Raw genomic sequence first — 15455 nt, 5'->3', positions numbered from 1 at the left:
ACATTTCACATGTCATTTGGCTGATGCGTGTTTCGTCTGGGAGGGGAGGAGGATTCCATCTCGTGGGATTGTTATATGTTAGCAGCTGGATTGGAATGTGTTTGGGTTATCTCGTGTGTTCAAGGTTCCTTTCCCAGGACATCAGCAGAAACGGTTACCAGCACCGGGGGGGCGGGGGGAGTTTGCAATGGCAGGGCGAGGGGAGGGATTACGTTTGAGCCAAGGGTTTTTAGTTTGTATTTGGCGCGCTTTTGCTCATTCTCAGCTTTCTCTGTATTTGCATACTATTCTTTAATAAATCAGATATCATTAAGTTCCTGCTTGTGAGTCTGAGTCTATTAGAGTAGGCAATCATTACATAAAGCTGAGAATCCAAAAAATTTTCCGTTAGCCCCTTTCCAGATTTATTTTGTGAGGGAGAAGTGCTAGCGATGAGCAAACCAAATCCCCAAACCACAGAAAGCGAGGAATCGAGCGAGGGGGAACCCGACTCCACAGTGATAATGTCAGGGCCAGCCTCGCTTCGCAATAAGACACAGACTCACTTAATGGGTATTAAGGATTTCTGGTTTATTGGAATGATAGCTGACAGAACGAAAAACGGGAACGGGGTAGGTAGTGTGGGGGTGCCCTTTTTATACCCTCCTGTATTGCCCCGGGCTTCCCCACCCCTCAATGCCCCGATCCCTCTTGATGGGACCCTTGATGGCTGCTTGGGCGTTTTCCCCGGTGTCCTCTTTGTCTCCCCGCGACGGTTGTGTCCTCCGGGGCACCATGTGCTTCTTATCTTCACTCCTCTGACGTCTCTCCTTTCAGTTGTTTATGGGTCCATGGGTGTGGGTGCCTTTGGGTGCTTGTGTTAATCCCTGGTTTGATTATCTTCTTCCCCTTTTCCTTAATGATCATGATCCACGTTGTGAGGCTCTTTGTGCCTTGCAACGAGGTCATGACATGCCCCCCCAAAGATTTTCTATGGTGCTGGTTTCTCCGGGTATGCCTCATGGAACTGTCTTGTTAGTTGTCTAGCCATGATGTGTCGTGCCTGGACCCACTCTGGGTGTGAGAAATGTTTCCATCTCACGAGGTATTGTAGTGTTCCTCTTTGCTTTCTTGAGTCCAGTATTTCTTTTACTTCAAAATGTTGTTGGTTGTCTATCATTATGGGTGGGGGTGGAGGTTCTTCCGTATGCCATTTGGATGTGCTCGTTGGCTTCAGTAGTGCACAGTGAAACACTGGGTGGACCCGTCTCAAATTGTAAGGCAGTTCCAGTTTGAAAGTAACTGGGTTGATTACCTGTATGATTTTAAAAGGTCCAATGAATTTCGGTGCCAATTTCTTCGAGGGTTGCGAGGTCTTTATGAACTTAGTGGAGAGGTAGACCCTATCTCCCACTTTGTAGTTCGGTGCCTCCGCCCTGTGGTTGTCCGCATATTTTTTGTACGTTGTTTGTGCGTCTGCTAGGGCCGTTTGGATGATTGGCCAGGTTGTTGCCAGCTGTGCCACCCAATCATCTGGTGAGCAGGGCAGGGTTTCAGGTTGCGGCAATTCTGGTATCGGTACAAAGTCCCTTCCGTAGACCACCTTAAATGGGGTGTGGCCAATGCTCTGGTGTACCGCGTTATTATAGGCCACCTCTGCAAAAGGTAGTAGGTCTACCCAGTTGTCCTGCTGATAATTTATGAATGCCCTCAGGAACTGTTCAAGTGTTGAGTTTAGGATCTCTGTAGATCCGTCCGTGTGTGGATGCCACGCAGTGGACAGTGCTTGCTTGGTTCCGATTAGTTTTAAAAATTCCCACCAAAACTTTGATGTGAATTGTGTTCCTCTGTCGGTCACCAACCTGTAGGGGGTGCCGTGGATCCTGTATATGTGTGTTAGGAATAAACGTGCCAGCTGTTGTGCGGAGGGGATAGTTGCGCACGGGATGAAGTGTGCTTGTTTCAAGAAATAGTCTTTTACCACCCATATCACAGTTTTTCTTTGGCTGGGTGGGAGGTCCACAATGAAATCCATGGAAATTTCTTCCCATGGCCGGGAGGGGCTGGCTACCGCCTGTAGCAGCCCGTGGGGTTTCCCTCCTTTCCGTTTGGTGGTGGCACATATGGGGCAGTTGGCTACGTAGTCTTTTACGTCCTTTCTGAGGTTTGGCCACCAAAATTGCCTCCTCGTTAGGTGGAGGGTTTTTACAAACCCAAAATGCCCTGCAGATTTGTCATCGTGCGCTCTGTGTAAGATTTCCCCTCGCAGTGATTCGGGCACGTACAAGGCTTTCTCTTTCCAGGCGATGTTGTCTTTGAAAGATACATGTTGTTGGTTATTCTGCAACCATGTATCTTGCTGTAGTGCTTGTGTGAGTCTTTGTTGCCAGTTCGGTGAAATTGAGCGTCGGCTCCTATCGCTCCCCGCCGTTCGTGCTGGCGTGCGCTGATTCCTTGTCTGGCTCCGCGTGACAGCTGGGCAGCCGAGCTGTTTCTCGGTCCATACTGTTCCCACGATGTCGGAGGCTTGCGTGTCGCCCTGTGGCCGTCGGGAAAGGGCGTCTGCCAAGAAGTTTTTCTTGCCCGGTATGAATTTCAGCGTGAAATTGAACCGGCTGAAAAACTGAGCCCATCGCACCTGCTTCGGGCTGAGCTGTTTTGGCGTGCTGAGTGCCTCCAGGTTCTTGTGGTCCGTCCAGACCTCGAAGGGGCAGGAGGCCCCCTCCAGCAGGTGCTGCCATGTTTCCAAGGCTGTCTTTACTGCAAACGCCTCCTTTTCCCATACGTGCCATCTCCGCTCCGTTTCGGAGAATTTGCGGGAAAGGTAGGCGCAGGGCTTTAGGTGGTTGTCGGAGTCCTTTTGGAGCAGGATGGCTCCGATGGAAAAGTCGGAGGCATCTGCCTGCACCACAAAAGGCTTGGTGGGGTCGGGGTGTTGTAGCACTGGCTCAGCTGTGAAGAGGGTTTTCAGTCTCTCGAATGCCGTTTGACAGTCAGCTGTCCAATTCAGTAGCGCCCCCGGGTTTCTCGATTTGCGCGTGTCCCCCAAGCCCTTAGTCTTTAGCAGGTTAGTTAGGGGCAAAATAGTCTCTGCCAGCCTGGGCGTGAACCCCTTGTAGAAATTAGTGAATCCAAGGAGGCTTTGCAGTTGTCTCCTCGTGCGTGGGCGTTCCCACGCCAGGATGGCTTGGACCTTGCTGGGGTCCATTTCTATCCCTTTAGCTGAAATCCTATACCCTAGGTAGTCAATTTGTTTTTTGTGAAACTCGCACTTGGAGAGCTTAACGAACAGCTCTGCCTTGCGAAGTTTCTTGAGCACGTCCTTTACCAAGCGTTCGTGCTCACGTTCTGTTTCCGTGTAGATCAATACATCATCCAGGTAAACCAAAAACCCCCTTAAAAAGGTGGTCACGCAGGACCTCATTAATTAACTGCATTAATACCCCCGGTGCTCCTGCCAGTCCGAATGGGAGTACTTTATATTGAAACGCCCCCAATGGGCAATTGAAAGCAGTCTTCCACTCATCCCCCTCCCGTATCCGTATGCGGTAGTAGGCTTCCCTTATGTCCAGTTTGGAGAATACCTTACCCTTTACCAGGTGGGACAAAATGTCCTTTATTAAGGGTAAGGGGTATTTATTTGAAATGCTTGCTGCGTTTAATCCGCGGTAGTCTGTACAGAGCCTCAATGACCCGTCCTTTTTCTCGCGAAAGAGGACTGGCGCTCCCACTGGAGAGTTTGCTGGCTCGATAAAACCTCTCGCCAGGTTTTTGTCTATGAAGTCCCTTAATGCAGCTAGCTCTCGCTGGGTCATAGCATATATTTTTGGTTTGGGTAGGGGTACCCCCGGGACCAGTTCAATGGTGCAGTCCGTCTTTCTGTGGGGGGGGGAGTTTGTCCGCCTCTTTCTCGCCGAAAACGTCGGCGAAATCCCCATATTTGGTTGGCAGTCCCTCTGGCAGTGCTGTCTCTCTGTGTTCCGCAGTCGTCGTCGCCCCCCCCCCATGGCTGCTCGGGGAACCCTGTTCCCTGAAGGTGCTTCGTAACACCCGTCAGCAAACTTAATCTCTCTGGTTCTCCAGTTGATGACTGGGTTTTGCTGCACGAGCCATGGGATCCCCAGTATGAGTAGGGGTTGCCCCACCGGTGCCACGATGAAAGCCAATTTTTCCTCATGGCTGCCGAGCCGTAGCGCGGTTTCTCCGGTGTATTGGGTGACCGGGCCCCCTCCCGCTGCAGATCCATCAAGCTGCGAGAACACCAGGTGGTGCTGAAGTGGATAGCAGCGGAGGTCGAGTGCGGCTGCCAGGTCAGGGTGCATGAGGCTTTTGGAGCAACCCGAATCAATGAGTGCCCAGACCTTTTCGGTTTTATTTCGATGGGTGAGGGTGACACGGACGTAGAGAGTGGGGCATTCCTCACTCACCCCTTTGTCGAAGCGCCTGTCAGTGTCCTCCACCTGTCCTTCGGCGCCCCTTAGGCCAGGTGGTTGTCGTTTCCCGCCGCCTCATTGGGGTTGCTTTCCTCCTCCTCTGAACTGTAGGGGACGTGTCTGCGTCGGTACTCCCCCTTCGCCGCTGGTCGCTTTCTTGGCGCTGGGGTTGGTGCTGTTTGTGCCCTCCTTGGGCTCTCTCTGGGCGTCGTTTTGGGGCATGCGGCTGCTTTGTGATCTTCCCTGCCGCACGTGAAACATTGCCCTTTTGCGAAGCGTCTGTCCCGTTCCTCCTTCCAGGGTTGGGGTCTCACCCTCACCTGCCTTGCGCTGGTGCGTGGGGGTCTCGCTGTCTCCATCTGCTGCGTTTCCCTCCTTGCGTGGAGGAACGTGTCGTGAGCGTTCTCCGCTTCTGCTGCCAGCTGGATCCAACCCGTGAGGGAGCTGGGGTTGTCGCGGCCGAGTGCCCACCGGAGGACGTTTAAGTTGAGTCCGTGTTTGAACTTCTCAATCAGTGTCGATTGAGACCAAGTGTCCACTTTTCCGGCTAGGGCTTGGAGCTCCATGGCATACTCTGCCACGGAGCGCGGGCTTTGTCTGAGTGTCTCTAGCGCCCTTTTCGCCTTTTCTTGCTCCAGGGGGTCCCTGAAGTGCCGTTCCAGCGCCTGCAGGAATTCAGTGCTGTCCTGCAGCGCCCGGGCGCCTGATTGGCACAATTGGACGTACCAATCGGCGGCCCGCCCTTTTAATTTTATGGCCAGGGCATTGATTTTGCCCCGCTCAGTTCTGAAGCAGGGACCCCATTCTTCGAGGTAGTACCTTGCGTTAGTCAAAAAAAAGGAGAGTTTCGAGGGGTCCCCGTCGAACTTTATGCCAAAGTCCTTGGCGGGTGTCCTGGTCTGGCTCCTGGCCCTCTACGTCGTGCCTCGGGCTCTGCGGGAGCTGCTGCGGGTCGGGGTGTCTCCAGTTCTCTTGCGGCATTGGTGCCCCTCTCTGGGTCTCCTCGCAAGGTCGTCGTCCCATCGCTCGGGGGGGAGGGCGGGGTGTTCTCCCTCGGTCGGGCTCCTGGATCCAGGCTCCGCCGTCGCCGCCCGCTGGGTCGTCCCTCCGCCTCTCAGCCTGGCGCGTCTCCCGTCGTGGGGTGGGCTCCTGGGACCGGGCGCCGCCGCCGCCGAGGTTGTCCCGCCGTCTCACGTCCAGGCGCGCCTCCGATCATTGGGTGGCCTCCTGGGGTCGGGTCCCGCCGTGGTCGCCGCCATCCGCTGGGTCTCCACCCCGTCTCGCATCCCGGTGCACCTCCGGTCGTCGGTTGGGCTCCTTGGGTTGGGTTCCGCCGTCACCGCCGCCCCGCCGCCTTTCGTCCGGGGGTGCCTCTGCCCCGCCTCCACTGCCGAGTCCCTGCGCCGCCGTCAGCTGTTGGAGCATCTGCCGCACCGCCTGCATCCCTTCCTCCAACGCGTCGAGCCTCTCCGCCGTCCCCGGCTTCCCGCCGAGGTGTTCGCCGCTCCGCTCGCCCTCGCCGTTGGCCGTGGTAGAGGACGGATCGTCCCTCGTTCCCGCCACGGTGCCAGGCGCGCCCTCGCCTTCGAGCGCCCAAGGTGGCGGTTCATCTCGTGCTTCCTCCGGGGTTGCCTGCGGGCTTGGAGAGGGTCCCCTCGTCTCGCCCCCGGTGCCTCGCGGGCTCCGGGGCGGGTCCCTCCCCCGCTGCTTCCCCCCAGCTGGGTCCCATACTTACCGGGGCGTTGCATCGCCCGGACCTCAGCTGCATCCCGCCCTGCGAGAGCGGGGCTTCGTCGCCGGGCGCCGAAGGGTTGCGCCTCCTCGGTTCCTGGTTCTCCATGCCTGGCTGGGTCCCTCACAAGCTTGTTGGATAGGTACCAGGTGGAAAAAAATTTTTTTGGGGTTCTCGTTTTTATGTCAGGGCCAGCCTCGCTTCGCAATAAGACACAGACTCACTTAATGGGTATTAAGGATTTCTGGTTTATTGGAATGATAGCTGACAGAACGAAAAACGGGAACGGGGTAGGTAGTGTGGGGGTGCCCTTTTTATACCCTCCTGTATTGCCCCGGGCTTCCCCACCCCTCAATGCCCCGATCCCTCTTGATGGGACCCTTGATGGCTGCTTGGGCGTTTTCCCCGGTGTCCTCTTTGTCTCCCCGCGACGGTTGTGTCCTCCGGGGCACCATGTGCTTCTTATCTTCACTCCTCTGACGTCTCTCCTTTCAGTTGTTTATGGGTCCATGGGTGTGGGTGCCTTTGGGTGCTTGTGTTAATCCCTGGTTTGATTATCTTCTTCCCCTTTTCCTTAATGATCATGATCCACGTTGTGAGGCTCTTTGTGCCTTGCAACGAGGTCATGACAGATAAGAACAGAGAGAGTCCCTCCTCGAGAGCTTTCAGAAGTTCGAGAGGGGTCGAGCTCCAGCCTGGGAGAAGAGGAGGTTGGAGGTAAAAGAGCCCCTGAACCGACCGGTGAGTCACCAGGCGAGCTGATCACCTGGGATGAAACACAGGGATCCCTACCAGGGACGTCCAAAACGTCTTGGAAGCAGCGATACCCGATGTCCCCAACCGTGGTGAGGCAGGAGGGAAAGGAGGATTCCCAAACCCCTGACCTATAAAACTGGTGGAGGCCAAATTGGAGTCACTAGAATTTATGTTTCAGAAAATGTCCATGGACTGGGGTCCCCGGGAGAGGAGGAAAGAGGAGTCTAGTAACAGGCATTCGACTCCTTCTTTGCCCCCACTTTCCCCGGAGGAAAGGAGTAGGACCCGGCACAGAGAGGAAGCAAGAGCACCGAGGGTGAGAATTTCAAGGTCCCCTCCTCGAGAGCAGAGATCCCTGGGAGCTAAAAGGAAGCCCGACCGCCCAGCTGTGGCGAAGGGACTGCCCGGAGTGGGGGTTAAGGACTTTACCGTTAAATTTGATGGAGATCCAACTAAGCTATCGTTCTTCCTTACCAATGCAAGTAGTTATATGGATGAATGGGAACCGTATTTTCATTCAGAAAGAGCCAAGATTAATGCCATTGCCACTAAGCTCAAGGGGCAGGCTGCCGATTGGTATGTGCAGTTATGTCAATTGGATGCCCCTGAGCTGGAGGAGTTCGAAGAATTCCTGTGGGCGTTGAAACTACACTTTGAAGACCCGTTAGCTAAAGAAAGAGCAAAACAGGCGCTGAGGGAGCTTAGCCAGGGACCACGATCGGTAGCAGACTACGCTCTGGAATTTAAGGCTCTGGCTGGGAAGGTTGAGGATTGGTCCCAATCCACATTAATAGAACTTTTTAAGGACAGTCTGAATACCGAGGTCCTGAGGTGGTCGCTCAGCAGGGACGACCCAGATACCCTGTATGAACGGATACAGCTGGCAGGGAAGGCTGAGCATGCCCATGAGACCTTCGCTCACACGAAGGTGATGAGATCTGCTGGGCTCAGCAAGGGTTCCCGCACTGCTGCGCCCACTGGAAAGTCCGGTCAACGTGCCTGGGAGGAGGAGAGGGAGCGCCGCTATGCGAAAGGGCAATGCCTCCGATGTGGGAAGGAAGGTCACCGAGCGGCGGCGTGCCCGAAGGGAAAGACCGATGATTGTTCAGGGAAGCCGTCGGGGAAATCTCCCTCCCTACCCAGGAAAATGAAGGCAGCCATGGCTGAAACTGAAGTGGAGGAGGTTCCTTACTTCGGGGGCGAGCGGGAGCCCGATCTACACCAGCCGGCGGGAAACGCCAGCCACCTGCTCTAAGGAGCGCCTGTGGACAGGTGGTGGAGGATGGGCACGAGCATGTTTCAGTGAGTGCCAACTATCCCACACTGAACGTGAAAGTGAAGTTAGGCTCCTGCACAAGAACCGTTGAAGTTTGGGCATTGATCGATTCAGGGTGTTCACGTTGCTTGATGCACCCTGACGTGGTGGCTGCTTTGGAGTTACCCAGCTTTCCACTGCAACGTCCCATGATTTTCACCCAGCTGGATGGTTCTACGGCGGGGGGGAAACCAGTCACCCATTTCACGGGCATGGTGGCGTTGCAAATGGGCAGCCACCGTGAGGGGCTGCCGTTTGTGGTGGCGCCTGTGGGGCATCCCTTAGTCATTCTGGGGATTCCTTGGTTGGTCCAACAAAACCCATATATAAATTGGGTGCACAGGACTTTGACTTTTGGGGATGGTTTGTATCAAGCCCCTGGGGAGGACGACGCTCCGGAGGCTGCCCCTGGGGAGGATGACGCCCCTGGGGAGGGCGGCGGCAGCAACCCCACATTTCGCTGTCACCCCACTGGAGGGCTTGCCGGAGCAATACCAAAGCTTTGCAGATGTGTTTGGTGAGAAAGAAGCGGACCAACTTCCACCCCATCGAAAAACTGACTGTGCGATAGAGTTGGTCCCCGACGCTCAACTGCCCAAACCAAAAATCTATGCCATGACGTAAAAGGAACTGGCGGCGTTAAGGGAGTTTGTGGACAAAAACTTGGCCAGGGGTTTTATTGAACCAGCAAATTTGCCAGTGGGCGCCCCCGTCTTGTTTTGAGCGAAGAAGGATGGGACATTGAGACTTTGTACAGATTACCGCGGATTAAATGCAGTCTCGATATTAAACAAATATCCTCTGCCATTAATAAAAGACATGTTAGCACATCTGGCTAAGGGGAAAATCTTCTCTAAGCTGGATTTGCGGGAAGCCTATTTCCGTATCCGCATACGGGAGGGGGATGAATGGAAGACTGCTTTCAATTGTCCACTGGGTTCTTTTCAGTACAAAGTTTTGCCTTTTGGGTTGGCAGGGGCACCAGGGGTGTTCATGCAATTGATCAATGAAGTGTTACATGAACATTTGTTCAAGGGTGTACTGGTCTATTTGGATGATGTTTTGATTTATACTGAAACGGAGGAGGAACATGAGTGCTTGGTGAAACAGGTGCTTAGCAAACTGAGAAAGGCTGAGCTTTATGCTAAACTTTCTAAGTGTGAATTTCATCAGACTCAGCTTGACTACCTGGGGTACAGGATCTCTGACAAGGGCATTGAAATGGATCCTGTGAAGATTCAAGCTATTTTGGGGTGGGAGCGCCCGCGTACCCGCAGGCAGCTCCAAAGTTTTCTTGGGTTTTCCAACTATTACCGCCAATTCATCCAGGGGTTCGCAGAAATTGCATTGCCTCTCACTGACTTGTTACGCACGAAGGGGTTGGGGGACACATGCAAGGTAAAGAACCCGGGGGCATTGCTCAATTGGACACCTGAATGCCAGTTGGCTTTCGACAAACTTAAAAGCCTGTTCACTACTGAACCCATTCTTCAACACCCTGATCCCACTAAACCCTTTGTGGTTCAAGTGGATGCTTCCGATTTCTCAATTGGAGCGCTCTTGCTGCAAGCGGATGCTGATGACCGCCTGAAGCCCTGTGCGTATCTGTCCCGAAAATTTTCTGAGACGGAAAGGCGATGGCATGTTTGGGAGAAAGAAGCTTTTGCAGTCAAGGCTGCTTTGGAGACATGGCGCCACCTCTTAGAGGGGGCTAAATGTCCTTTTGAGGTTTGGACTGACCATAAAAATTTGGAAGCACTCAGCACACCCCATAAGCTCAGTCCTAAGCAGATCCGCTGGGCTCAATTTTTCAGTCGCTTTGACTTTAAGTTGAAATTCATTCCGGGCAAGAAAAACTTCCTGGCTGATGCGCTTTCCCGCCTGCCCCAGGATTCGGTCCAGGCACCTGACGTTGTGGGTACAGTGTGGACAGCACCGCAATTGGGGTTGCAAGCTGTCACACGCAGTCAGACTCGTGCACAGCTGCCCCCAGCTTCGGTTTCACCAGCTGGGGGAAGGACGCCAATTCCCTCGCAATTGCAACAACAGTTCCTCCTAGAGCTGAAATCTGACACTTGGTTGCAAGCAAATAGAGACAATGTCACATTTGACAGAGGCTTAGCTTGGAAGCAAAACCGCCTCTATGTCCCTGACAGTTTGCGAAGGGAAATTTTAATTCGGTCTCATGATGATAAAGTGGCTGGTCATTTTGGGTTTGTCAAAACCTTGCATCTGGTACGCCGCCAATTTTGGTGGCCCACATTGAGACGTGATGTAAAAAGTTATGTTACTTCTTGTCCTGTCTGTGCCATGTCAAAACGGAAGGGGGGCAGACCGCAAGGGCTGCTGCAGCCGGTAGCCAGCCCCTCCCATCCTTGGGAGGAGGTTTCCATGGATTTCATTGTGGATCTGCCTCCTAGTCAGAGAAAGACTGTGATTTGGGTGGTAAAGGACTACTTTTCCAAGCAAGCCCATTTCATTCTATGTGCTTCTATTCCGTCTGCTCAGCAATTGGCCTGCCTTTTTCTAATCCACATCTACCGGATTCACGGTAGCCCCTCCCGCTTGGTCACAGACCGCGGGACACAGTTCACTTCCCAATTTTGGAAGGCATTTTTGAAGCTGGTGGGCACCAAGCAGGCGTTGTCCACTGCGTCGCATCCAGAGACTGACGGATCTACGGAGGCTCTTAATTTGACCCTGGAGCAATTTTTGAGGGCATTTGTCAACTATCAGCAGGACAATTGGGTTGATCTGCTACCTTTTGCTGAGGTGGCTTATAACAACGCCGTCCATCAGAGCACAGGGCACACCCCTTTCCATACTGTTTTTGGCCAGGACTTTGTTCCCATTCCTGAGTTGCCTCAACCCTCCACACAGCCCTGCTCCGCTTCTGATTGGGCTGCTCAACTGGCAGATTCGTGGCCAGTGATTCAACAGGCGTTGGCTGATGCCCAGTCTGCCTATAAACTGCACGCTGATAAGCAACGAGCCCTTCAACCTGCTTTTAAAGTTGGTGATAAGGTCTACCTTTCCACTAAGTTCATTAAGTCCCCTCAGCCCTCGAAGAAGTTAGCTCCTAAGTTTGTTGGACCTTTTCCCATTGTGGGAGTTGTTAACCCTGTCACGTTTAGACTGGATTTGCCACACAATCTGAAACGTTTATGTCCTGTTTTTCATTGCAGTTTGCTCAAGCCTGTCAACCACTCCGATCATTGGCATCCACAACCCCCACCTCCTGCTCCGATCATGATTGACGGACAACAACATTTTGAGGTGAAGGAGGTCCTTGATTCTCGCCAACTACATGGCACTCTGCAGTACCTTATTCGCTGGAAGCACTTTCCCCACCCTGAGTGGGTGTCTGCCCGTGATGTACAATCTCCTCTTTTGGTTCGCCGCTTTCATCTAGCTTATCCTCTCAAACCTGCTCTTTAATGTTTTTTTTGGGGGGGGGCGGTATGTCATGTTCACTGTTCCAATGTTGCCGGTATCGTAACATTTCACATGTCATTTGGCTGATGCGTGTTTCGTCTGGGAGGGGAGGAGGATTCCATCTCGTGGGATTGTTATATGTTAGCAGCTGGATTGGAATGTGTTTGGGTTATCTCGTGTGTTCAAAGTTCCTTTCCCAGGACATCAGCAGAAATGGTTACCAGCGCCTGGTGGGGGGAGTTTGCAACGGCAGGGCAAGGGGAGGGATTACATTTGAGCCGAGGGTTTTTAGTTTGTATTTGGCACACTTTTGCTCATTCTCAGCTTTCTCTGTATTTGCATACTATTCTTTAATAAATCAGATATCATTAAGTTCCTGCTTGTGAGTCTGAGTCTATTAGAGTAGGCAATCATTACAGGCATGCTTCGCCAATTAATACACAAGGCAGAAATCTCTTTATTCTGCAGGAAAGAAAGGGCACCCATGACTTTGGTTTCTAAAGCACGCCGAGCTTGCAAATCAACACAACTTTTACACATGTTTAGGGCAAAGAGGTACATGTTTATTGGCAAACAATAATTATTCACACCCTGGGGGGGCAAAACTCTCCTAAAAGGTGGGCACTTTCGCTGTTGCTGGGGAGGAATATGAGTGAGCTGTTATCTATCTGTTCCCATTGCATGCACAACTGACCATGTCCTCCTCCCTTCCTTCTCCACTTTGGGGAGGCTTACTGCCTTCTGCTGCTTGTACTTGGATGATAACGGATGCACTCAGGGAGGGCTCCAGTCTTATCTATTAGTCTCTGAAGTGTTCAAAGCAAATGGGTTAGGACAGTTACATCAGCTGGTTTCTGCTGCCTTCTTCTAATTAACCCTTAAAATTACCATTCCATCAATTGGAATTATAATGTTTAATAAAATTACCAAGAAAAGAGGAGGGGGGAACAAAAAACTGCGTAGTGCAGGGCTTCTCCAACTTTGTGTGCACTGATCCCCTAGAATAAGTGAATTTGCATTACAAACGCCACCCCACCAAATAAAACTTACCAATATGCTAGATGCCATACCAGAAGTCATCAACCAGCCAGCCCCAGTAAATTCCTTTCAAAGGGAAGAGTTGATAGGAAAATAAATTATATACATCCTGTGCAATGCCCACCTTCCATACCTTGTTGACCACCTAGGATTGCCAACTTCAGCTGACACCAGTCCTGGAGCTTTCCCCCAGCCCTGTAGAGCTTAAGTAACTCAAATGACAAAACAGAAAGCAGGAATGGAACAGCAGGGATGGGCAAGTGTTTACCTAACATAGAAATAGGTAATATTTTCATCAATGCCAGATTGCAAGGTACAAAAACAATAATAAGAATGTAATACTAATAAAATAATATGTAAATGATAGTAACTAATGTTATACAATGGGGACGATAGAGAAAAAAACAGAAAGTGGAGATTAATCTACTCATTTTCTCTAGGATGCATAAATAGTCTTCATGCAAACATTGGCAGGGGACATCTTCCTTCACCCAACATCTCCTTCCATCCTTACCCCCCGCCCCCACGATCCCTTGGCAGAGCCCACTTAAAGGTGGTAGGGGTGGGAAGAAAAGAGGAAAATTATTCAGCGTCAACCCTCTTTTATTTTTTATCCAGCTCTTAAGCCTTTCCTGTCTTGATAGCATTCTTTGTATTATTACTCTTCCTGTGAGAGATGGTGGGGAGGCGGGGAAAGTGATGGAAGGAATGTTAGATATAAACAACTGAAAGATAGAAGGGAAGTTTGTAGGTAGTTTATCACATAAACAGGAAATAAACCCAGGTGGCAAGAAGCTCAAGAAGAAAGTGTTTAACATGTTGTATTCCAAAAGTCTCTGCCTTAATAAACTCAGTAATAAATGAGGTTGGGAAGTTCCTCTTATACAGGTAGTCCTCACTTAATGACCATTCATTTAGTGATGGTTGCTCACACTTACAACTGCCACAGTGTCCCCCACAGTCACGTGATCACGATTTGGGAGCTTAGCAATTGGTTCACATTTATGACTGTCACAGCATTGCGAGGTTATATGATTGCCATTTTCTACTTTCCTGGCTGGCTTCTGGCAAGCAAAATCAATAGGGCAAGCACAATTCTGGCAAGCACAATTCCCTTAACAACCATGTAGTTTGCTTAATGACCACCACAAAAAGGTTGTAAAATTAGGTTGGATTTGCTTAATGACAGCTTCACTTAGCAACTAAAAATCTGGTCTCAATTTGGTCATTAAGTGAGGACTACCTATAGGTTCCAAGATTCTGTATCCAGGCCTAAAAGTAGCCTTAAAGATTCCTGACTCTAAGTCAGGGTTTCTCAACCAGGGTTCCGTAGAGCCCTAGGATTCCTGAGAAGTACAGGCTCCCTGGGAGATCATGATTTATTTTAAAAAATTATTTCAAACCTGGGCAACTTCACATTAAAGAGGTAAGTTTCATTCTTTATTTTTCAGTTTAGGAACACTGTTAATGCATACGTATGAAACGAATATAATAATTTTGAAACTTGTGGCCTATATTTGAGCCGGACTGTGCAGGGGTTCCCCAAGGCCTGAAAAATATTTCAAGGGTTCCTCCGGGGTCAAAAGTTTGAGAAAGGCTGCTCTAAGTACTTCTTGCTTCCCGACCGTGCCCCACTATGTGGAACTTGACACTAACATTACTGCTGCTACAATTATCATCCTCTTCCTTTATGGAACTCGGCTGGAATGAGTAGTGGAGAAATCAGGGTCACCCAGAAAAAGCCAGCACGCCTAAACCCCAGCACCCCGTGGTGTAAAGCCCCCCTCTTGCTCACCTTTCCCCAACGGGCGCCACAGGCTCGACCAGGCGGCGCCCATCTTCGCAGCGCGGATTATGGGCGGGTGGCGGGCGAGAATCCACACGCAGCCTCTTCCAGCCAGCAACCCTTGCCAGGAAGGCGACGTTTATACTTAGCGCAGCGTAGCAGAGGAGAAGGGAGGGTCTGCAGCCACGGGGAGCGGTCCGGTCCTGGTCGCGAATTCAGCCCAGGAAAGCAGAAAATGGGAGCAGGCTAAATGCCCCTCCGCTCGCTCTCAGTCTTCCAGACGTAAACAGATACCGTATAAGTGTCCTCAGGAAGACTAGAAGACCACTGAACGTCTTTCTCTTTTTAAATCTCAAAGGCACAAATTACATCGATCATCTTCGGAGGCTGCAGTTGTTCTTCCTCCTGCTGCAGCATCAGCGCACAGCAACTTAGTTAGCCCGGTGTCACCGCTCCGCTGCACTAACACGTGCGCGAGCCAAGCCACAAAACCAAGCGCGTTCGAGCCCGTCCGGCGAACTATGTATGGTAATACCACCCTCCCGATGCTTTTTGGCGCCGCCAATGGCACTCTGGGAAATGTAGTCCAGAGGCAGCGGGAGTTGCCACGGGACGTTGCTTCTTTGGAATTCTTGTTTATTCCTTCTCACGTTCCGCTTTGCTTCAGTCCCGTTCCGGAGTATCTAGTTCTTCTTCAGGCAGAACCGATAACAATATTTCTGGGAATGCGGCTTGTTGGTGCCCGGGCAAAGATTGCTTTGAAATAAAAGGCGTCTCTTCCAAACAACCTCCTTTAAAAGAGGGGATGAAAAAGAACGGGGTGAAAGATCAAAGTGGAACCGCAGGAAGTCTGCACTGATTGATATATTTAAATACCTTGTTTCTGGATTTGACATTTGACAAGATATGATATTTAAATGAATGAAGGATGGCGGAGGGAGTGGCGGGGGGGCGGGAATCCTTATCTAGTTCAGAGCTGGA

The 15455-nt window shown here is 51.5% G+C and overlaps 1 protein-coding gene across 1 annotated transcript in view; it reads right to left on the bottom strand.

Annotated features, from left to right (window-relative positions):
• The window catches only part of LOC134495650 (lysophospholipid acyltransferase 7-like), a 35909-nt gene extending 20998 nt beyond the window's left edge, over positions 1–14911 (bottom strand). Inside the window, exon 1 of the mRNA XM_063301222.1 lies at positions 14484–14911. Coding sequence (XP_063157292.1) covers positions 14484–14526 — 43 coding nt within the window. The 5' untranslated portion in view covers positions 14527–14911. The remainder of the gene's footprint in view (positions 1–14483) is intronic.
• Between the last annotated feature and the right edge of the window lie 544 nt (positions 14912–15455).

This window comes from Candoia aspera, chromosome 4 (assembly GCF_035149785.1).
Source record: "Candoia aspera isolate rCanAsp1 chromosome 4, rCanAsp1.hap2, whole genome shotgun sequence".
Classification (NCBI taxonomy): Eukaryota; Metazoa; Chordata; class Lepidosauria; order Squamata; family Boidae; genus Candoia; species Candoia aspera.
Note: the sequence above shows the minus strand (reverse complement) of the source record. Positions and strands in the feature narration are given on the sequence as shown.